The 25,000-nt window shown below is 40.2% G+C and overlaps 1 protein-coding gene across 2 annotated transcripts in view; it reads left to right on the top strand.

Moving 5' to 3' along the window:
• The window catches only part of ATP9B (ATPase phospholipid transporting 9B (putative)), a 243,284-nt gene that overhangs the window by 153,233 nt on the left and 65,051 nt on the right, over positions 1 to 25,000 (top strand). For both annotated transcript variants that reach the window (XM_054985070.1, XM_054985071.1), the window contains exon 12: positions 13,119 to 13,279. In XM_054985070.1, coding sequence (XP_054841045.1) covers positions 13,119 to 13,279 — 161 coding nt within the window. The remainder of the gene's footprint in view (positions 1 to 13,118; positions 13,280 to 25,000) is intronic.

Below are 25,000 nucleotides of genomic sequence, written 5' to 3'. Positions count from 1 at the left end.
CCCAATTCAAGAAGGTATTACTACCCACATTTCAATTGTTTTTGACTACATGAAAAATTTAGACTAAACTTTTTCAATGTTTTAAAAATAGAGAACAAAAAAATACAAGCATAAGATGTGGAAATATTAATACTCTAATAATTCCAGCTGTATTTCTTACAAATTGGGCATGAATTTGACAGAGGCTTAAATCTTTGATTATCACTATCATCATTATATCTGTTTCTGCACCAGGCCCTAAAGGGTGCATCCTTAAATCCACAGATACAGGACCACAGAGAGACAATGTCTTTCTACAAATCTGAGAAAAGTTCCAGATTTGCAGAAAAATCTGACATTTAAAAAATACATAACCCTCCAAATAATAGATACAGGCCCTATTCTTTTACTAAATGAATATCTTCTGTGATCTTAGTGGCCATTTTTGCATTACTAGGCAACCACAACAATTTCTATTGGTAAAAGGCGGGGGTGGGGGAGCAGGGACCTTTCCAGGGGTCTGTTTTGGCCTCCCAGTTGCCTCTCCCCTGCCCTGGTGTGAGGTCTCATCCAGACCAGACCCAGCAGCAACTACTGGGTGCCTTTGTACCATGTGACTTGCATGACTCAGCCAGGCCTGGCAATGACCATCCAGCAACTCACTACTATACAACAGCGTTCACTGTATGACTCATCTGGGCCATCATGCAATTTGATGACTAACCAGGTTCAGTGGTGGCTGCCAGGCTGTTTGATGCTATACAATCTGCTTGGGCCTAGTGGCAGCCCAAATTGGCGAGGCCTTGCTCTGGCCACCACACAACTCAGCTACATGACTTTCTGCTGCAAGAGGCTGCCAAGGAAGGAGGAAAAACAAAACCATTCTGATATAGTGGTTATTCTAGGATCTGGGAGACACAGGTTTGACACAAGCTTGCTATGGAAGCTAGTTTGGTGTAGTGGTTAAGAACACGGGACTCTAATCTGGAGAGCAGGGTTTGATTCCCCACTCCTCCACGAAGCCAGCTGGGTGACCTTGGGCGAGTCACAGTTCTCTGGAGCTCTCTCAGCCCCACCCTCCTCACAGGGTGATTGTTGTGGGGTAATAATAACACTTTGTAAACCGCTCTGAGTGGGCATTAAGTTGTCCTGAAGGGCGGTATATAAATCGAATGTTATTATTATCGAATGTTATTATTAAGCTTACTAGGTATCTTTGGGCCAGTCTTCTCACTCTCAGCCTAATCTACTTCACAGGGCTATGAGGATAAAAGGGAGGAGAGAAGTACAGTGTAAGCTACTCAGAATCACCATTGGGGAGAAATATTGAGGTATAAATGAGGTAAATAAGTATTTGATAAAACTGAGGACTGTGAGGCAGATAAAAAGTGTGTTGGTTGTAGGGGTGCGCAGGAGGGGGTTGATCCGGGTTTCCCACTTCAGGTTTACCCAAAGTGAGGGGGAAATTCGGAAATACCTTAATTCCGAAGTGGCAAGCCACTTCGGAATTAAGGTTCTTTACTCACTTCGGTATGCTCCGCAAATATTCGGAGCATACTGAAGCGAGGGAGGCAACTCCCCCACCCCTGGGGCAACCCACCTCCCACCCCCCTGGGGAACCCCTCCACCCCCCATCCACTTACCTTACCTGGCAGGAGGGTCAGCTGTGCTGCGGGTCGCTGCCACCGTAGCAGCAGCGGCATGAGGCTGCAATGGCCTGGAGGCTCGTTGGCCCCGATTCGGATATTATTTGGAGGGTTATGTATTTTTTAAGTGGAGCGTGCTGGCCCCGATTCGGATATCCAGAATCTTTCCGGATCTGCTTCGCTTCGGGTATTTTTCCCAAAGCGAATACAGAAGTACACAGCCCTAGTTGGTTGATGGTTGGGAAGGAGAAAAGGAAGCAAGTAAAAGGGAGAAGATATTGCAGCTGCCAGGTGAAAGGGGGAAAGACTGTGAGAAGGAGGATACAGGGAAAAATGGAGTGCTCCCCACATGTTCTTGCAGATTTCCTGCTTTTAAGTATAGAATGAAGACCAACTTGAAATTCATAGTACAGCAATATGTTCTAGGAACAGAACAGCTTTCTTCTGTAAAGCACATAATTCCTCTCGCTAAAACTTTTCAGTTTGCTTCTATCTTCCAGAAGTGTCAAAATGTATAATTCTCTGTACTTCAGGATTGTCTGTGCTATATAGTCACACTAGCTTGATACCCCTGCTTCGCTAAGGTATTTAACTATGTGAAATCCAGTTACTGCCTTTCTTCAACTGTCTGCAGTTTCCTTGACCTGATTTTTACCTCAGAACACAGAATTCCACAGCTGACCAATCAGAGAGAGGAGAGCACAAGCAAGCAGGAGCCTGTCAGCCAAACAGGAAAGCCAGGCCCCACAGGGAGATTGACAACTCAAGTAAACTTTGAGGGGAAGACTGAGAGGTACATTTGACCTCAGGACACATTCAATGACTCCCAAAAGCAATGCATGCTGTTTAGAATGTGGGGAGTAATGACCAATGAGGCTGCAGATGCAAATGACCTCTGTGTTCCAACTGTCTCTGGGGTGTGGGATGAGGTGTGGAATGTTGTGAGCCTCAATCAGCCTGCATATGCAAATGACTTTGAAAGGCTGGCCCAGTCGGAAAGAGTGACCAAGCTGGCAGTGGGCGGGAGGACAGATAGGCAGCATCCTGCCAGCCACACAGGGAAGCTGTATCCCTTTGGGAAAACACATTTGACTCCTTTTTACCACCTTAGGGGGCGAATTTCTTAAAATCCCTTCTTAGTGGGTGTTTACATCATGAAAGGAATGTTCTCATATTTCATGTTTCTAGGTTCAGGGGTTTGGGCTAGGAGTTAAGGAGTCAGTCAAGACTAGACATGGGCACGAACTGCATTACGAACCAAAAAAAACCACGAACCGCCAGATCGACAGTTCGCAATCCAGCAGTTCGTGAGGGTCCATGGCCAATGAACCAGTGTTCGTTGGAAGCCTGGTTTGTTTTGTTCGCCCGCGGTTCATGAAGCCAGACAGCCAGGCACCATCAATCAATTCCCTTGGAAATGGAGCTGGGGGAATGCCTGAACTCTGTCTGCACTCCTTCTGTCACCCTGGAAACCTGAATTGAAGCCCAGCTTACCTTGATCAGCAGGTCTTCCTTCCAACCATGGAGCTGCAAATTGGTTACAATTGGTTACATGGGAGAAGACACTCAGGGGGAGGGAGGGGGAAGGGGGGTGTTCTGTAGCCATGGGCACTCTAATCTCATCCCTGCAAACCCTGATAGGCAGTTCTGATGGCCAACCCCTTGTACACTGGGCCAACGTCAACTGGTGGCTCTAATTATATCAAGTGGGAGTTTCCTGGGGGCCTCGGATTGGAGAGGGTATAACTCCAAGATCCCTATTGCAATCTTGTCCAAACTTGGGTTGCTGGCTGGGGGAGAGCCTGCTAAACACTCCCTGTGAATATGGGCTCTCTAAGTGCAACGGGGGCCGTTCCGACGCCCACAAACCGTGAACCGGTTCAGTAACGGGAAATGTTCGTTACAGTTTGTTTGTTCAGGTTCGTCAGCAGCACTGAACCACGAACCACAGGTTCATTAATTTTCTTGGGTTCGTGCCCATGTCTAGTCAAGACACTTTGTCTTTATAGAGAGAGAGATTCTGATCTCATAATCATATTCTACTTCACGTTCTTACTTGCCTTTCCCTTCTTGTTAATTATTTATTTTGTTCTTTTTATAAGTATTATATCTTGAAAATGTTTTTAAAATTTAAACAGTGTTCCTTGAAATGTGAATATATACTTCATCTTTCCCCCTTTTTCTGATAGAAACAGAAAGCAAATGTTGACTTTGTTTTTGAATCTTTTCAAAGGAAAAGTGGCAATTTTTAAGCAAATACATCCTTTAAAGTATTTTTAAAAGCAAGCAAATGTGTGTATTTTATACTTTAGCTGTACCTGAGTATAAAATGTAATTTGAGTAGTGGAACCATACTTTTTAAGGAGCCAATATTCCTTTTAAACAAGGAGGATCCATGAAGGAGCAAAACATTAGAATTAAAGCACATGCTCCAGATAAACCGATTATTCATGTATCGGGTACTCACCTACAGGAATGTGTGAGAAAGGCAGCAGGTCGGTAGAGGGGTTGTGAGAGCTGCCAGCTGCAGTTTCCTGAGGGGAATTTCCTAGAAAGGGCAACAGAAAAGATATGCCTTGTGAGAAATCTGACGAGGGAAAAGAGATAATACAACAACAGCAATGCAAAGAACTCCTCCATATACAGTGTATTGCAGTGTTGAGTATTGTTAATATACTTCATTGGCAAACTTGTGATTATAGATTGTAGATGTAATTTATCATTGTACATTTTCAGAACTTTAGACCTGTAAAAACTCTTTGATCAAATAACTTGAATGGCTAAATTTGGGGATGAGCCAAGCTTTGTAAATCATACTGCATGGGACATAATGGGGGGAAAGTATTTAAATAATTTTTAAATTAATATCCAAATAATTAATATCTAGTATCCCTCCATTGATGGAGGGATTGCAGTTGCATTCTTTGTCACATACTACATATTTCCATCCATCACTAAAGCAATTGGTTCAGACAAGAAAGGGGCAGAGCTAGGCCTGTGGTCCAAACTGCTCCCCCTTCCTCATACTAAAAATAGCCTTTAGGTGTCAAGGGAATGGTAAAGAAACAAATTGATTCTCCTATAAAGGTTCAGAGATGACTTCATGACAGAGAGGACAGACATTGTTTCCATTTCCTGATGAGGACTCTATTAGTAGTCATTCAGCAGCTTAGTGGTAGGATAGTTGTTGAACCAGAACCAGTTTACATTTATTGATATGAAGAAACATATAGCTTTTCAGCTGCTAAGCCTCCCTCTGTAATCCCAGAGTCTGGAATGAGAAGCATATGTTTCCCTCTGTCAGTTGAGTCCCAGATTGCAGCCATGTCGGCTGTAGAATTCTGGTCTGTTTGTTGGTCACATTAGAGTATAATGACATTTTAAGAAAGTGGCATAGAATCTTTGGAATTCAGTATATCTAATTCTTAATGTGGCTAAATCTCTTGATGCTTAAATCTGGAAATTGGACCCATGAATAGAAAAGTTAGGTCTTTCTAAAACCTGAGAAAAATCCCAGGTTTGCAGGAAAATCTAAAATCTAAAAAACAACTGACAGTTAACACCTCCCCTTCAAATGATAGAAGCAGCACCTGTAGTTTTAAGAAACAGATACCCACAGTGGCTGATATTCATCAACTGTGTATTCAAGCCTTGGTTTCACCAGATGAAGGCAGGGGGATGGTGAGGGGTCCTTTCAAGGGCTGTTTTGACCTCTATGGGAGACCTCATTGGGGCCAGGCCTGGCAGCGGCCTTGGTGTCCCTTATGAGGATGAAAAGCAGGTTATAAATTTTGTTAAAAGAAAAACAAAAAAAATTAACTAACTTGACTCACCCAAGCCTGGCTACTTGCTACTGTTCAACAACAGGCGCGCTGGTGTTTGGACGGCCCTGCAGAAGCAGAGAAAGGGAAATTCAGCTGCAGAGGAGGGGGAGGCCTTGGGCTTGCCAGTGCTGCACTCTCCTGTTAGACTCCAACACCGCAAACCTGGGCGCATCTGCTTCAAGGGTGCTCACTCCCAGTTACATGTACCCTTAAGCCCTCGAGCAAATCACCCTCCCTCTTGTGCAGAGAGCCGCAGGACCAGGAGCGCACGGCAAGCCGTCCACCCCGTCTGTGGGGCAGGCAAATGGTGCGGGCGGCCTCCCAGCCCTCCGCTGAGCCACCCACGCTGCTGCCACCACCTCTGTGGTGAACCATGCGCTGGGGCGGCCACATGGTCCCCTGCGTGATGATGTCACGGAAGTGACGTCATCACGCAGTGCCGGGAGTGCTCGCACGCTCTGGGGAAATACCTGACTTGGGTTGCCCTGGGCGCTGGCAACCCTAGATCCGGCCCTGAATATAACCCAATAGACTTTTAGTGCAATGTCTGTGTCTGTAGAGAGACAACTAGGGCATAAAATAATGCCAGAATGTGCCATTTTGCTGGAAAACAGTTGTGCCAGTTTTCATTTTAAACATCAGAGCAGCCTGAGATAAGCACATTTTGCAGTTTTTGAAACTTCCACAACTATTGGGTGAGAAAGTTCTGACTAAAATTTAGTTAATGATGTCATCCAGATAGATGAGGCTGCTGCTGTTGGTTCAGCAGAAAAGGGAGTATGCGCATCATCAAAGTATTGGTTAAGAGCGTTTGTGTGTGTGTTTACACATAAACCTTCAGACAAGTATGTGTGTATAAATAAGATTATTTTGTGTAGGTTTGACTACATGTTTGTCAATAAGGCACTGTGTGAAGGGTTACTGGCCAGAGAGAATGTTACCAATATGTTACAGATATAAAAATCTCATGAACAAATACATGTGGGACTCCACTTGTATACAACACAGTATATTGTAGTTTGAAAGCATAGTTCTCTTGAATAACAAAGTATACTATAAAGCATCACAGTTGTGATATTCCCATTGGACTGTGGCTGTGAGGAATCCAGATTGGGGGGGGGGGAGTTGTTTGCTTGTAGTATTAGGAGAGACCTTGCAGTTAAACTAGTTAGTATCAATCTTGAGCACCCTCTGCTGTTTGAATTTGGTAATGTCAGCTTCTTTGGTCTTTATTAACAAAATTACTAGTTACCGATAGCACTGGTTTTAAGTCGTGGTAAGATTTTGTGTTTTAATTCACAACTACATAGCATATAGATAATCTATGAAATCATTCACAGTAAACTTAACTGAAATATTACTGATGCATGGGTCTTTGAATTATTAAAACAACATTTCAGAAGAAATTAAAGCAAAAACCTGCTTGTGAATTTTTTAAAGCTCAGATATGTAGTTTATCTTGCAATCAAATTATGTGCTAATACATATTGTGCAATTATTACCAATATGTTTTGTATGTCCATATTATGTTTAATATATGTCATTCAGAGAAGCATTGCTATATCAAAACATTTTTAACTTTCTCCGACATTGGTATTTACTGTCTGTAGGTAGGTAGATTCTCTTATTTTCCTTATAAATCAGTTTCTTCTACTATAGCAATTGTCAATTCTTTGCAGCTTAGATGCATTTCCAGTAAATAGATAAAACAGTACAGAAATATAATTTTGTAATTATCTTATATAGGTAGGGCTGTGCTCAGATGTCCCTAAGTCTTTGGTTCCATACATTCTGGTTCTCAGCACTAGATTTGATTCTTTTTCTTTCTTTCTTTTTGCCAGTTAGTTAGTTATCCTGGATTTTTTCCTTCTAAAATATTACTTTCCATAAACACATAATAAAGTGTTATCCAGTATATTATGTGGAAGACTTGCAACAGTAGTATGCCTGAGCATGGGAATGTTTCCTTTACTTTCCATTGTGATTAAACAATTGTGGTGCCTTAGGCAAAATAAAGACAATGACAAATAGATTTTTTTTCCATGGAATTCTTATTTTAGGTCTTTTCCTTGCTTTTGTGCATAGTAGTCAAAAGACAGAAAAGGCTCTTGGACTGTACATGATGTGTTGTGCATAAATTTACATATTGTTTTGTATCAACCAGGCATGAAGTAAGAAGAGTTAAATAGAAGAGACGCATAGAGGAGTAATTGCCATTCATTTTGTTAATTAGAGTTATAATCTTAATGGTAGATTTTTACATTTACTACCAATTCAGTATTGGTTTGTATTTTGTATGAGCATTGCCAGATTAACCTATAAAGGTAATACATTTCTGTATCTGTCAGAATTGTAATTAATTATTATAGTATCGGAGATATACAAATTATAAACATTCATTGTGGTTTCTAACATTCTTGTTTTGATTAGGGGGCTTTTAAAAATAGCGATTTTGATTCCATTAATTTTTAAATAGAAAAATCTGCCTATGGTTACAAAGCTTTGTTTTAGTAATACAAACAGATGTGTGTGCACCATACCATACACTACAGTGGGCAAACAATATTAAAACTTTTCCCCAATTATAGTACAGCTACTTTTTCTCTGTATGGAAAACCTGACCTTTTTAAATTTAATTTATAGTCTTTTTAAAAAACATTCTAAAAGGGAGTTGAATACCAGTGTCTGAAATAGCTAAATTTTGTCCAGTGAACTAGATTTCATGCCTGCTATTGACATCTGAAAAGCATGCGTATGCATTGTGTTTGATCTGAATTCACTTTTTAATATTAAAAAATACCCTCAAATATTGCAGTGCAAATTGCTGGCTTATGTTATCAATATAAAACCAGTTTATTCTGGTAACTGATATTTAAACTCTCACAAATGGGAGATTATTTCTAGCGTTTAAGTCCTATACTAGAGAGTTCTAACATAAAGGATCTTGCAAGGTAATGCTAACATAGCAATTGTGTACTAGCTCTATCCTCAAAAAACCCGCATGTTTTGAATCTTTTAAGCACTTTGTGGACTCTTAATATGGCAGTTAGTAAGATTCTGAGAATTACGTTTTAATAAGTGGTTAGTTGTAGAAATGGTATTGTATCATAAGAGTTGTGTGTATGAATATTAGCCATTTATTTAATCGTGATTAATTATTAGTACTTAAGCATTTTTGATTAATATAGTGTTGTTGCATGTTGAGGAGTTTTCCGGAACTTTGCTTGTAATGGTGAAAAACATTTTTTATTTTGAATTACTTGATCATATCACAGTAGCATTGCATTTTTATATATTAGAACTTTTACTTCTTCAGTAATTTGAAAATTAAGCAAGACAACTGATATTTTCTTGTTTAAGAAGGACAATACCATACTCACCCTTTATTGTTGGTATAAACCATTATTTTACTGAGAACGATTAGCTATTTAAAAATTGGTACATAAATTAAAGAGGAGCTAAATGGATATGTGATTGTTGCCATTAGTAGCATTTTAGATTATACAGGCAATTATTGTGTTCATTATCCTAGAACAGCCCCTTTGCAAAACTATTGTGGTTGGCTTAGACATTATGTACAAATTTTCCCTGGGAGATTAAAATTTCCAGTGGCATATTTGATTTTGTTATTGTGTTTGCTTGAAATAGAACAAATATTATGACAAGAAGAAAAAACAGTTCTACAGGTATTGAAAATCGCAATAAATGCTTAGAATACTCAGAATAAAATTTAAATTACATTTATCTATTTTCTAATGAAGTCATTTACTTTGGTTATGGTAATTTTAAGAAGGATAACAGGTTTTCTTAGCCATTAAAAGATTAATTCCTCATGATAAAAACATAATATGAGAGATGCAAGACAATAACTGCTTACAAATTTAACTTCTGCGTATGTGTGTACTGTGTTTAGTTTTTTATTGGTAGCTATGAGAGTATGTTTTATTTTGTGTACATAACAGAAATGATAAGGTGATGCGATAGATTTGTGTCTGTGGGAGAAAAGCTTTTCATGCATGACCAGTCACTTAATCAAAAGGACAAATTTGCTTCTTGAGTACTTTTTAGAATATGTTTTAAAAGTTGTTTAAACTTATTGAATGATCTCTAAACTTGCATTCAAATTTTTCATCTTCAATTAGAAAAGTTTTTATCGTTTTAGCTAACTACATACGTTTATCCAGTGGGCTATGTATAATGTTTGGGCCCATAAATGGCATTTTTCAAAGGAAACTTTGTATTCATTTCTGTCAGGTTTTGTCTTGGCTTTTACAGTCTTTCAGTGCTATGATGCAGCAAGAAAAGTGTGAGGTACTGGTTATGCATATTGCAAGACAGTGATTCTTTATTTTATTACAAAAAAAGACCAACTCTAGAAGGCCAGATTAAATCATTCCTTTCACTTTTTAATGGGATTTGGATGAATAGAGTAAAATATGCACTTTGCATTCATTGATAGCATCTTTAGGTTGAGGTAATTGAGTCTTTTTTCCCTGACTGAATGAATAATGACTTCATCTGATCCTCAGCGAGGCCTGAAACTTAGGCTGCCTTTGTCAATGCAAAAAGATCTGGGCTTTGAAACATGCTCTACTTCCCTGGCTTAATTTTTCTTCATTTTAATCCAGAAACCTATTTTTCTCAATAATTCAAGCATAAACTATGTAGTAGTTGAAGCAGCGGAAATTGCAAGATATTTGTCCTCGTTGTGCTGCTTTTTAAATGCAGTTGATAAATCAGCCACTGTGGTCTTCAGCTGCCTAGTTCTCAAGGGAAGGGACAGCTCATATACAAGCTAGAATGATGGAATTTCCCATAGTAACTAATAAATACACACACGTATACATACATACGTACATGCATACATACATTTACACAAGATATTTCTCATCTTGAACTATTATACAGTATTAGTATTTCTGACAATAAACTAAACAGACAAAGGTTTTGAAGAGGATACTTTCCTCCTTCAATAGTCTCACATCGTCTGCTGTCATAATGGTGTCATCTAGAAGAGTATAGCAGCACAAATAGTTACATGGGTGTGATGCCATGGGAATAGTATAAGTATTGCCTTTGGAAAAGTATTTGAAATGTAATTGGTGAAAGATAGGATCTTCTGACGAATACTAGTTAATTGTGGAAGCCTGCTTTTAAAAACACTTTCAGATTCAGTATGTTTTTAACGTAAATTTCTTTGTTCTCAAAGTTGTTACTTTTAATAAAAAGTTATAATGAGTATGGGGAGGAAAGAACCAGTATGATTCCCAAAATGCCATCTTTAGTTTTGTTTCTGCTGAGTTTTGCTTCACAAATGGGGATCGGAGGACTTGTAAATACAGGGTTTCTTGTTTTGAACTGGGATCTGTCATGCCATGGCTCATGACTTCATAATGAGGAGGGGCAACTGAACTAAAGAAAGTTCTGCTGGGTGACACATCAGCTTTTCTGAGATTGTGGCTTTGCCCTATCTCAGGCACTAACACAACTGGGGTATCTCCACAGACAAGCAAGCAAACACACCAACTACAAGGTGTTTGCTATCTCAGGCATAGCAAAGGACTGAATCTAAAGTTATCTTTCCACATTAGAAAGGTATCTTCTGCTCATGGTAGAGCAGTATTAGACCTTGCTCAAGAAAAGTGAAATGAAATACAAAGTTCTACTGTTTGTGCTAGAATTTGCACAAGAGTTGAGAACTTCTATAGAACCTACCAGGTATAATACTGTGTGAATTCTTGCACAAATGCTTGTGAAACAATGCTGCTATTTTCTTCAACTCATGGTTCTTTGGATCCCATCTGTAGCCTTTGAAGAGACACTGTACAACCTCAAATAAATGCACAATTCAAGAACTACTTTGCTAGCTAAATAGGAGTTCTGAAGTTCTGGGTTTATTTTTCTGCAATAATCCCGACCCTAACCCATGAGCAGGGGGGGGGGGAGTTTGTGTGAGAGTGAGAGAGGGACAGATATAGCACAATATGGTATTGAGCACAGAGCTCAGTTTCCTTTGTTCATTTTTAAAACCTTAAAATACATACACAAAGCTCGAAAAATGCTTGAAAGTGTGTGGGTAACGCCTTCTTAAATCTCAGGGGCAGCACTAAAGGAATTGAGGGTCTAAATTTGATTTTTGCTGTTCAGAGTCTCTCTCTGAGGTTTGGTCCGAGGGATTATAGTGTATTGCAATGCTGTATGAATCTAAACAGGAGCATGTCTGGCCATTGCCTTGACTGAAGATCTCCTGGGGATGCTAAGTAATGAAGGACGAAAGGTGGGATATAAATGTAATAAATAGGACTAGTTGAACCTGGATAAATTATTTAAACCTTGAAGAATAAATTATGTAAAATACAAGTTAATGCAAATTTGCTTAATTTGACTTTGATTTATGCAAACCACAGAAATCAGCTTTTCTTAGTTGAGAATTTGAAATACAGAACAATACCTATGTTTAGCTTACAGTATGCACAGTTATGGCTTAAACCAGTTCCTTTTCTTCTTAATCCCCACAATGCAACAGGTTAGCCTTCCTTGAAGCATTCTGGCTGGCCATTAACTCACTGTAGGCATTTTGTTCTGCCTTATAGTGATTTTAAAAACCCACTTTAGGGTAAGAATCAGTACAGACTAAAATCCAATCAGGAGATTGGTTTGATAGCACTGGCAGAAAACCTCCAGAATAAGGGATTATTTATTGGGAATCCTTTTGGTCCTTCAGGAGGCAATTTGCTTACGAGGTGAAGTGAATAGCACTCCCCTACTCCTCAGCAAGGTTGCCTGTATACTCTTACAGTTGACAGGTAGTTTTGCTAACTTATAAGGGCTATTTCACTCACAGATGAATTTCCTAAATGGATATTTTGTCTGAGTGTAGGAGATGAGCACACATGTAACTGTCTCAGATACAATACTCAAATACAAATAGTATGTGTTTATACCACACTGTAAATATGACCAAAAGCATACATATATGGTGGGTCGGGGGTATGAAGGATTTTTTAAAAAAATAGCTACATGGAATTCATTGCACAAATCTGATATCTCTGTACTTTCCAGGAAATTAATTTTGGAAGTTTATGCTAAGAGGTCAGCAGGCTGAGATGGCGTTGGAATCCAAAAATAGAGCTTTTGGAGCTTAAGAATGCGGTTTCTGGAGAGATTGTTCTGACAGTACCCTTTTGTAGTAGTGATGCATAGTAGCTATGCAGGGCTTTTTTCTGGTGGTACTCAGTGATATGGAGTACCAGCACCTTTGGAAGAGCTTCCAAGTCCTGAGGGGGTATCGTTGGAGATAATTTCAACCATATAGATGAGTACTGGCGCTTGATAAAAAACAGAAAAGCACTGGCCTTACATATCTGAAGACCAAACTCAAGTTGTGGCTTTATAGCCAAGAACTATATCTGAGTAACTAGTCTTTGCCTAGTGTGGAGGCAGTGATCCAGGCTTGTAAAATGTAAGATCACCCAGAAATGCTGGCCCCTTAATCTCAGATCGTTTTGGGAACAGAGATGTTCTTGGAATCATTATTTAAACAAAGAATTTGCAATTAATTTTTTTTGTATCATTAACTTTTTTCTAACCTTATACAGTGAATAAAAACTCTAAAATGTCAAATATCTTTTCATTCTCTTCATTACTGAGATTATGTTGCTTTCTTTAGGTTGGTTTGCTGGACCTTGAACTGAATCAACTGACCAAAGCACTGTTCTTGGCTCTAGTTGCACTTTCACTTGTTATGGTAACCTTGCAAGGGTTTGTGGGTCCATGGTACCGCAACCTTTTTCGGTTTCTCCTCCTTTTTTCCTACATAATCCCTATCAGGTATGTATGAGAATGAGATGAAAACACAAATGTCTAATTTCACTGAATGTGGCTTTTTTGAAATGTACCTTCAGTTCTCATTGTGAAGGAAATTGATCTTATCAGGAAGCTGTGGTAGGAGAAGGTGCCAATAAATCTGCTGATTCTGAAGGTATCACTCTACAAAAAGCAATACTATTGTACTTTTTTGTATAATGTTAATCTTGCTGGAATAATCAGAGTATCTAATCCTTTTACTTTACATTAATGTATTTTAAAAGGGTACATTCTTTGAATCTCAGAAAATATAAATTCTTTTATGTATATTTGAAAGGAATGTTTAGTTCACTTTGGCATTTATAATGTTTCCTATATCGTTAGTAAAAGCATTATGCATCAAAAATAGCTCATTGAATAACTCCTTCATTGTAGTTTTACAGTGTTTTAGACTCTTCGGGAGACTAGAAGGAAAAAATATCTTCTAAATAGTTTACTCATTCATTTCTATTTCAAATGTTCATTGCTCCGATACCATAATTTTTAAATAGATGCTTGATCATTTATATTTAATACACAACACCAAACTGTGGCTTGGAACTTATGAACAATCTTGAAATAGCCCTCAAGTACACTCCTCCCTCCTCCCCTTGCATACCACAAGTGAATTAGTTATTTCCTGGTTTCAGGAAACCATGGTTTGTCATTTCATTTGAACCAAGAAATAATGGTTTGTTCTTGCTATACATACTAGAGTTGCAAATGGGGGATCAACCATGGTTTGCAAACTAGAGTTTGCTGTTTCAAACGTTTGATTAATTTTGAAGAAGGACTAAGCAAGTTCTTTGTGTGTGGATAGAGCTTGAAGTTCTTTACAGGCTCATTTGCCATGCATCAAAGGGGTTAAATGTAACATCTGAAGCCAGCTGGTATTTCACTCTCTGATTACATAAATGTTGGTACCATTTGTTGAATCTTCAATAGTGTGGCAGAAGCAAGTAGCACATCTGATGCAAACAAAGAAAAGCTGCATCAATTCTCCAGAATGCAACAATTACTTTGAAAGCTGTAGCTGACCAGATCAGAATGCAGCTAGCCTCTTCAGGCTTGCATGAACTAGTAGAAGAATACTTTTGTGTCTGTAGCTCTTGACTGAGGCAGCAGCCTCCTTGGCTTAACTGCAATCATTATTTTGCCAAATCCCTCCCCCCTGCTCTTTTATTTAGTGGATATAAAAATTGGCCTGAAACCTAAATGTCCCCTGAGGACTCAAAAAATAAAAGACATGTAAAAAGAATCTAGAGGGGGCTTAATTTCACGGAAGGATCACAATGGATTTGCTCAGTACCTGTTTTCAATGCCAGAGCTTAGCTCTGGTATGCATGAAGGCAGTGCCATTTAAAGAGAGTGCCTTTGAGCATGTGACTTTCCCTCCTCTTTGTTTAATAGCCAGGCGCTATGCGTGTAGGATGGGGAATAAGGACTACCAATGCAGTGGGTATGAGTTCCAGATAATTTTGAACTCCACCAAATCTCATTCTAAAATTGAATTACAGTGCAGCTCACATTCAATAGAAATCACTAGTAAAATTTCTTTAATTCAAAATAGTTCTGAATTTTTCAGGTCTGACTTTTGAATTTTGAAGATTGGGGGGGGTTGACTGTGCTGTCAATAAGATGGAACTAGACTTAGCAGCTCTCCAAACTTCAAATTTATTTGTTCATGTGAATCAGTACATGGTAAATACTTTTTTCCCTAAGAAAAGAAGCAAACACTCTGAATATACTACCATTTGGGCAGATGAATGTTTTCTCCTTTTTAGGGCACATTTTGCATTTCATTTTCAAAAATTGATAGATAAATGTCACTTTTACAACATATATAGGCAATGTAAGTTGCTTATAAACATGTGTTGAAAAAGGCAATGCAGGTGCTTATTAAAGATTCTTCTGAAAAAAATCTTTTAAAAATCTTGTTGGGTTGCATCCTGTGACTGCTCTGCTAACAGCAGAGCCTCTATGCAGGCACAAGAAGCCTTGCTCAGTCAAATCTTTTTCACCAGCTCAGTGTGCTGGAGGAATACTCCACTATTAGCAGAATGGAGCTGTTAGGATTGTGTTTTGCTGGGAGTGGGGTGGGGTGTTGTGCAATATTTTTATTTTCCTCTGAATAACATACTGGGTCTGTGAGGGTTAAAACACCTTTCCCCCCATGATTGATCAAAAGGTCTGCAGAAAGATGTGTTTCATTTAATATCTGTTCTGAAATAAATGGCTTAAAATGGCAGGAAGGGGAGGGGGAAAGGCTTATGGCATATTGGCATAGCAAAGAATAACAGAGGTAAATTTATCAGAAAACATACTTCTCCCTTGAACATCCTTTCTTCCAATTCAAAAATTTACCCTCTGAACTAGAATGGAAAAACTGCAGAAATGAGCATTTCCCTTAATAAAATGGTTTGCAGTTCTGGTTTGGATGGGAATCGCACGCCATAATTTGCAAGGTCAACAATACTGCAAGCTATAGTTTGCTGACAACCTGAAAGTGTGAGAAAATATGAAGTGAGGATGGCGTGTGCAAGCCTGAGTCAACCATAGTTTAATGATACATCTGAAGTGAGCCACTGTTAAAGATTTTTGCAAGACTGTTGGCTTGTGACTTCATTGATAAATTACTCAAATTTAATTATTTTATTGCAAAACTATAATTTCTTCAGGTACCTTCAGCAGCGACAGGGCTAAAAGGGCCATAACAGGTGCATCCTGCTGCTTCCATAGTTACCCCTCTAACAGGAAGTAAATCACCAGAACCCCCTGTAACATTACAGAGCCTCCAGGGCAGTGCCCCGTTTGCTGGTAGGAGGCTGTGGAGCAAAACTCCTTAGAGGACTGCTTTGGCTTTATGAAAGTAGGGGCTCCGGAGCAGGGTCTCTGGAGTAGTCTTCCTTGTCCTGTGGATAGGGCAGGGTGTCTGGAGACACAACAGTGCTTGCTCATGTTCCTTTTAGCCCTAGTGGTACTGTAATACCTGAAGACAAATGTGGAGGTTTTGTGGAGTAGGAAAGGGCTCGTATCCATCAGTAGGAACCACCTACACAGAATAATAGAGACTCTAAGTGACTTCCCCTTCCAAGCGTTTTAAGGTAGCACTGGGTAAGAACTGAGCTTTTATGTTTCCTTCCTGCCATGGGAAAAGATTCCTGGCAGTAGAGAACAGGCTAGGGGCTCTAATGGGGCGGGGTGTGTGTGTGTGATACTGATTTCCATTGAACACTATTTGCTTTAGTTTCCTACAGTTCTTGCTGCCATTAGTAGTGTTACCCTAGACAACAAACTATATACTAGTTTTGAATGCTGGTAAGAGAATATTTTTATTAGATTTGATTGGGGAAGGAGGAGTAGCTGATACAAGAAGGTAGCTTACATTTTGAAACCTTCATGAAGACTCTGTCAGGTCTGTCAGTCTGTTAACCATACCAGTTAATCAATTAAAAGTTGAAACTAGGTATAACATAAATATATCTCTTTCTCTTTAGCATGATGCAAAAATGAAGACCACCTTACTTCCGTTAGTGTAAACCTCCTAGGGTACAGTTCAAACCATGATCACAAACCAGACAGAGATACACATTTGGTTATATGTCTTCAACTTTGACTGTCTCTGGCTAATGAGTCATGACATGAATGATTAATAATAAATATAATGGTTTGGATTGAACCACCTTTTTCACTGGTGAAAAAGGTGTCTACTGTGACCACCAAAAAGACCATGCTGGGGATCATTGGACCTGCATGGAGAAAAGGAATGTGGAATGGAGGCTAAAGTAAAGGGAGGAATTAGGAACGATTGAGTGAAAAAACTATCTGGATCTGATTAAATGAATAACAAAATTCTATACTCATACTATAGATTATTTCTAAAATATTTACAGGGGAAATACGGCTGCTTTCCGCAGATAAAGAGAAATACTTTGAAGAACATACTTTTTATGAATGAGTATTTAGGGGGAAAGGAATTATATAGAGCTGCTGTCAATTACTAGAAATATAGAAAAGGAAACAACACTGTATCCATGGGCAAAACTACACATTACACAAACATACATGTAAAAGTAGCTTGTTCCTTTTTTCAAAAAAAAGGAGAAGCTTCAAAGAAACAGTACGAAGAAGGGTGCTTAAGTCTTTCTCCAGCTACTGTTTCTCCACTTCAGATCGCATTCCCACATGGTTCTTAATCATGTGGCATTTCAAACGGGTTTTCATGGCATTCATTTAGACTGCACGCATCTTCTGAATTATATCTTTGATTAGTATTTGTTTTTCTTTTTTGTTTCCAAATCTTTGCTTGGATTTCTCTTGACAACAAAACTATTACTATATAATAAGAAACGGTATTTGTTTTCATGGGGTAAAGGTGTGTGTGTGTTTGGCTAGCATCAATGTATTCTTTAGATAGGCAGAGTACCATGAAGTTTTAAACCTATGGTGGTTTAGCTTTGCCTCCCAAAAAACGCACATCTGGATGTTCAGCTGTTTGGTTACACGCCTTGCAAAGTCATGTTATATGCAGAACTACATAGAAGGCGGTTTGCGTCTCAAAGCAGGGAAGGGAACAGGAGGCAGTAGAGGAAGCATTTCCATTTAAAGCAAGCAAGCTTTTTTACTTGGAGATTCAAGGAAAAACATGGAAGCAGTATTTGGCTCAGTTGCTCAGTCAGAAGTCAGTTCAGTCCTCGCTTCCAGTGAGCTTTCCAAAGTGTTCAAAGACACCAGGATGATTGATATGCTGTAGGCTTAATATTTTTAATTAAATAGTAAATCAAATAAGTTGGACTACTTGCATTCTAGGTCTTTGCACTTATGTCCTACCTCACCTTTCGTAATGCATCCTTAAACATAATCAGAGTGGCTGGCTACAGATCTCTTGCTGTCTCTTAGGAGCATAGTTGAGCAATAACTCCTAGCTGCTTCCATTCTGCTTTTGAGCCAAGTTATGTCATTGAGGGCTGTGCCTTTGGTGGGCTTGGTCCACGATCATCTTCTGGAGATAAATGCTACTGCTATAGCATTCCCAAGTTGTTGTTTTTTAAAGTGCTGGTTAACATTCATTCACTAATTTATTTATTCAGCTGATTTGTTTTCTGTCTCTATATTAAAATGTCTGAGGCAGCATACAATAGAATTCCCAAGTATTTCAAATAAATTTTATTGGAACATTTCTACTCCACCTTTCTCCCAATGGAATTAACAAAGGAGGTCGTTCTCATTAGTTGAAGACAACTGGAAGTTCAAACAGAATGTTAATGTACATGAAAATATCTCCCTACATTGATTTATTTAATTTAATAATTTAATTTATATACACATACACAATATAAGCGGCACAATAAAATAACTATACATATGCATACCCTTTAGTCAGCACCAGAGCATTAGGGGATGTTCAACCGATGGAGGATGTTACCAGCGGGGAGGGCATAGCCCATACTCGACCAGACAGGGGGGCTCCGCCTAGCATCAACCATAGGCCTGACAGAACAGCTCCATCTTACAGGCCCAGCGGAAGGATAACAAGTCCTGCCGGGCCCTGGTCTCATTAGGCAGAGTGTTCCACCAGGCTGGGACCAGGACTGAAAAAGCCCTGGACCTGGTCGATGCCAAGCAGGCCTGTCTGGGGTCAGGGACCTTCAGCAGATGTTTACCATTGGAGCGAAGAGTCCTCCGGGGTTCATATGGGGAGAGGCAGTCCCGCAGATACGCTGGTCCCAGTCCGCATAGGGCTTTATAGGTTAATACCAAAACCTTGAACCTGATTCGGTACTCGACCGGTAACCAATGCAGCTGATGCAATACCAGCATTATGTGAGCACACCTTGGTGTTCTGGTGATGACCCGTGCTGCTGCATTCTGCACCAGCTGTAACTGTCGGATCAGGTTCAAGGGAAGCCCAGCATAGAGCATTCCATATACAAGTAGGGGGAAGGACTAAGTGCACCTTTGAGGCCTGAGGCAAATAGCTTCAAGCCTGCTTGAGGAGGTCTGACAGTGGCCTAGCATCAATGGTAGAAGCAGGGGGGAAATCGTGCCTTCAATCTGGAACTCAGGAATTCTTAATTCAGTTGAATCCAGCCATTTTTAGGCCATAGTTGCCTTGTGTGAATATACCATGACCTCAAGATCAAGTTTTTCAGAAAAGTAGTTGTAATAAAACAGTCAGGCACTATAAGGCGAATTCTTACAGTTATCTATAGGGGCTTTAGCCCCTTTCCCTTGATGCAAAAAAGGATGTTTCCTTCACAGGGAATATGCATTCCTCATAACAACCATAACTTCCCTTTGTTTCTGTGCAATAGTGAATTCAGTAGTGTTTCTCACTTTTGGTTCCCTATGCCCAGCCAAACATAATATATAAACATAATATAATAACCATATAAACTTGCCTATATGCCTATGATCATTTAATTAGTGATTCTGAATGAAGAAGGCATTTATACTAAAGGTATTGTATGCATGGTCAAATACACTTATAATCAAGGAATAGAGAGTTCTATAGCATGCTGTATCATCCAGTGCTTCCTTCCAGTGTTTCCTTTGCCTGATGAATGATTATCTATTAAAGACTTTTTTCATTGCAAGTTTGTTTTGGGCTCTTTATTAGGGTATAGACCCTTACCACCTGAACCCCTGAAACAATAGCCGCTATGTTAAAGCTCAGCAACCCTAAGAGGAAGCTGCTTGCTTTCCAAGCAAGGTGCACACTGCACATTAAAGGTTGTAGCAAAATTGGAGTAGTAACTTAGCTTTTTGTCTATCATGTTAGAATCCTGGGTTGCAATCTTCATAATGATCTGTGTAACCTTTATCTAGATGTCTTTGTTAAAAGGTTAGCAGCATTGATCTGACGGGGAAAAAAGAGTGGTAAGGTTATGGCACCATGAAACAGAGTGGAAATAAGATTAAAATTCATGGATTCTCTCTCACCTCAGAGAACATTCCTGATGCTGATAGAAGGGGGAGTTTCTCTGACCACACACATACGGTGTGAAGAGCGATGTGCAGAATGTTGCCTTGTTTCAGCTCACAAGAATGGAAGATGAATCAGGGAAACTTTATGTCCTGCTTCAGAGAGCATTGTTTGTAGAAGCAATCATTTGGCACTTGCCTTGCTTTCAAAAAGAAAGGCATGACATTTCAATGATCCTTGTCTTTATAAATATAATTGCTTGAGGTTTATTTATCTCTTTGTGAACTAGTTTGCTGCCTTTTCCTATTCATAACAGATTAGAGCACTTTCACATTACAAAATATATATAACACGTTGTGATATGTAACACATTGTGTTTAGATGTGCATAGATTTCTGCTAGTGGTTTCATACTATATTGTACACACCAATTCTTGGCCTTGCCTTTAAAAATGCATGTGTTTCTCAAGCTTTAGAAGTTTTAGAATTAAGATAAGCCAGATAAATCATGAATCTGAGTTCATGCAAGTATCAACTGTCTGTGTAAAATTAAATCTAAAATTCTTTCACTGGGAAGCCCAGACTCCTAGAGGTCGTACAAAATGTGTGATCCAGTTTGGTACTGTTCAAAAAAAAGAACCACATTTAAGAAATTAGGAGTGAATTGTGAGATACCATGTACCCAATCTGGATGCACATTCTACTGCTCACTCTTTCTGGGTTTGGTGTTCCCCAGAACCTTGATTAAGCAGGAATTTTCAAAGTGATGATACCCCAGCCTGACTATATTTTTCAGGTTGTAGTTTTGACATGTAGCTTCAGTAGATCATGTTTTACTAGATAGATAACATATAGTATTGCCAGTTCTTTCCAGGATACTTTTCAATATAGGATTCTGAAGCCAAGTCACATGATCATGTGACATTTGAGTTGCTTTAAAAATATTCAGTAATACTCTCAAGACATCCTACAATTAAAAATTTGCCACAACCACACAAGTATTTAAAAACATAGTTGACAAATGTCAGCAAACAAGCTACCAGATAAAAACAGAACCATCAAAACTATCACCCCTAGCATGTAAAAATGACATGCCAAAATCAGAAAAATAATAAATATCCACCATCTTGTATACCAAAAAAGTTTGGGTTCGGGATGGTTCCTTAATAATTCTGTTCCATTAGTAGTTTGTTCTGGGTCAGCTGATGCTGGCTTGGAACTGATCCATGTGGTTTTTTTGTTTTGGTCCATTGGCTGCACATACACAAACGCACACTGTTCTTTCCTATTGAGGGTAAGGAAACGAGGATCTAGGGCCGCTGTTTTTGTGCTTAACCAAAAACAGCACTAACCATTAGTCCCCTTCCTAGTCTCCTAGATACCATGAATATCTCCTAGGTCTCTCTGCAGTCTAATCCATTGAGCCAGTGAGTTTTTCCTCAAGCACAATAACACACACACACACAACAATGGACCTGTAGAAGGCAAGTGTTTGCAGGTAAAGCAGCAGGGCGTTCCCAAGTAGAACAGCGCTCCAACAAGTGCAATCCACCAACATCAAAAATATGTTCACTTTTTTCTTTTTTTCAAAGAGCCAATAACTTATTACCTTTGTATTCTGCTGTTGCCTCTTGGTTTCATGTTTCCTTGTGCTTTGTTCCCACAATGAGGGGCAAATCCAAATCCTTCCTTTTGATACTCTGCATTCTACTGCAAAATGGGGTGTTCTTACAGCCAATCTTTTCCATTGCTTAAGTGCAGGCAGACAGTAGAATGATTGGCTGAAACCTCTCCGCCCTCCCATCCCCCCACACACACCCAAACAAACCTATGTTTTTTCCATAAATTTTCTTTTTGCTGTGAGGACAGGCAGGATTGTTTTTGAAAGGGGTAGATACACGTTTAGCATTTGACTCAGAAAAAGAGAGAGCCCTGAAAGACTACAGGAATAAATCTTAAACAGGCCTTCTCAGATGTCCGCCCCATGTTATTCAGTAGTGATTACTCCTAGGGAACTATCTCAAATCACAGCCTATGATTGACATCTCCCAAACATTTCCAAAGCTGATAGGAGGGGATGTGTCTCCGCTTGCAAAGACTGGATTAGCAGAGAAGCAGAGAATTTGGGCTCAACTGATGGTGTGGTGGTGGCTAGGGATGTACATAATGGGGAAAAAATGAGCCAAATTACACATAGAACTTACTGGTTTGGCTCATTAAACCAGCTTCTAGAATGGTAAACTAAATCTGGGAGACTAAATTGTAATGAGTCTCTCCCACCAAATAGTTTTGGTTCATACCTTTCAGCAGCAGGGAAGCACAGGGCTCACCTGGCCAAGCAGCAGCTTGTTTCCCTAAACAGCGCCAATTGGATCCCAAGGGGAGAGAGACTCTACTCTATTAATTATCTCTGTTGGTGAGAAAGGGGAATGAGACCAATGCATGTGAGTAGATCTCCCTGCCCCCGCCCCGTAACTACTCAGGAAATGGCATTCTTGCCATAAAGGGCTACCTTTTCATATCTTTTAAAATATAACATGAATGGAACCAAAACATTTTCCCAGGGGAGGGATTTCCAAAAGGCCCAGGCACATGTTCCTGTCAGCTGAAACTCTGAAGGCAGCAGAACACAAAGAAGGGCTTCAGCAGTGACCCAAATACGTAGATTCATGTTGGAGGAGACAGTTCTTGAGGGACTCCACTTCAAAGCCATTCAGAGCTTTAAAGGTTAAAGTCAGCACTTTGGATTAGTGCCCAGAGATGAATTTGAAGCCAGTGAAGCTGGATTAAAACTGGCATCGTAGTGACTAGCCAGTCAACAGACAAGCAGACATTTTCTGAGCCAATTGAGATTTCTGGGAAATGTTCAAAGGGAACCCCATGTAGAGTATATTACAATAATCCAGTCTGGAAGCCATCAATCTGGCAATGCTGGATATGTAATAAAACATCTATGAGTGTATCTCACAGTCTATCTAATGGGCAGTGCTAAGCAAAAAGTGAGAAACAAGGCAAGCAAAGTTTTGAGAAATAGTCTCTTATGCTTTCAGTGCTTTGTTATCACAGGTCAAATAATTCTATCAGAGTTCCCCTAAGGAATTTTATTTGGGCTAAAGGCAGCTGGAAGTTATTGTGCATGACACTACAAAACTATTCTAAGTAAATCATTGGGTGAAAGGATATTATTAGCCCATCAGGAGATCAACATTTTGCAAAGCTGGCAAGGTAGTGACTAACAGGGTAATAAACCATTATCTTAGGGCCTCTACCAATGATTTTTTTTAGCTCAGTAATTACACTGTTGTTACTTGTTTGTTGCACAGGATCCTGACATCATTCCTCAAAGTTGCGCTTTTTCAAATACAGCAGCTTTTCCCAGTACTCAAGCTATAGTATTGTTGCTGTGACCATGCTATTTTCTCTATAGTTAACATGTCTATTTCAGCTGCCTTATGGAGTGTCTGGCATCTATTGGATAGTGCCCAAGATTTCACTAGTGACAAATGACACTACTATTCCACCCACACCTGTATCTTTCTGTGACCTTTCTCTACATTTCCAATTTCCTGTTTTCACCTATCACCAGTTCTCCTAGCAGCAAGCCCTTGCAGAGCTCAAGGCTTACATGAACAGGTATATTCTCTTTTGTTTTTGTTCTATTCTTTAGCGATGGGATACTCCAGTATTAAGTATTGACACTTTTAAAAAAATAAGTGATAAATGCCATCTGTCAGGGCTAGCAGCAGCCACCACTGGGCAGGGCACTGGGCAGTCTGCTCCTGATGTCAAAGGGGGGGCCAGGGATTCTGCAGGACCCTGCTCAGTGGAAGGAGGGTGGTATACCTCACCCAGACTCCCTCTCAGTCCATTTGCTGGCCTGCTCAACCTGTGCCACTCACCCACTTTGGTCTCTGTCATCGCCTCCTCCTTCATCCACTCTCCTCCTAGCCTTTGCTCTCACACTGCTCTGCTTCCACACCATCACTCCTTACACCCAACCACCCCAGAGCTCTTCCCAGCCAGCTTTTATAGGGCCTTCTCTCCGCACCCCGCCCTCCTTGCCGGTCCTGCCTGCCAGGCCACACCCCTCCTTGGCCTCCCAGCATTGACCTGGGCTCTCTCAAGCTGCTGCAGCTGGGGTAGCTGGCTGGGCTGCCTGGATCAGCAACAGCTGTGTTAGGTTGGCTGGCTGCCAGGCCTCTCTGGCTGAGCCGATTACTGAAGGTAGGCCCAGCTGTGGCCCCTTGGCTGGCTGCCCAGTTCTTCCCACAGAATGCCTTCAGCAGCTCCACCTGGAGGGGCTTGGTTGTGAGCATCTCTTGAGCCAGGCTGCTGACTTCAAGCTGAGGTGGAGGCTGGGGCGTGGCTCTGAGCTGTGGCTGTTTCTCTTCCCTGCCAGGTAAGAGCTCTGTTTGGGCTGCTGCTGGGCCCCTATTCCCCCTGCCTTGGCCCTTTTCTTCTGGCCTGCTTAGCCCCCTCTCCTCCCCCTGGAGGGTGGGACTAGCTGGTCTCTCCCTGCTCCCTCCAGCCCTCTGAGGCTCTGGCCTTTTGCCTCTTTCCCCTGGAGTAGGCAGGTTCTGGACCTGGTTGCTGGCTGGGGCAGCAGGGTTGCTGCCTCCTGGTTGCCTCCCACTGTTCCCTCCTGGCAAGTCTGGGGGCTGGGGCTCAGACCCCGGAACCATCAAAGCTCCTCAAGAATCACCTGTGATTTAATAAACCCTTCACATATTTTATTTATATGTATGAAGGTTTTGCTTCCAGTCTCCTTTGATTAAAGTCACA

Source organism: Eublepharis macularius, chromosome 7 (genome assembly GCF_028583425.1).
Source record: "Eublepharis macularius isolate TG4126 chromosome 7, MPM_Emac_v1.0, whole genome shotgun sequence".
Lineage (NCBI taxonomy): Eukaryota > Metazoa > Chordata > Lepidosauria > Squamata > Eublepharidae > Eublepharis > Eublepharis macularius.
Note: the sequence above shows the minus strand (reverse complement) of the source record. Positions and strands in the feature narration are given on the sequence as shown.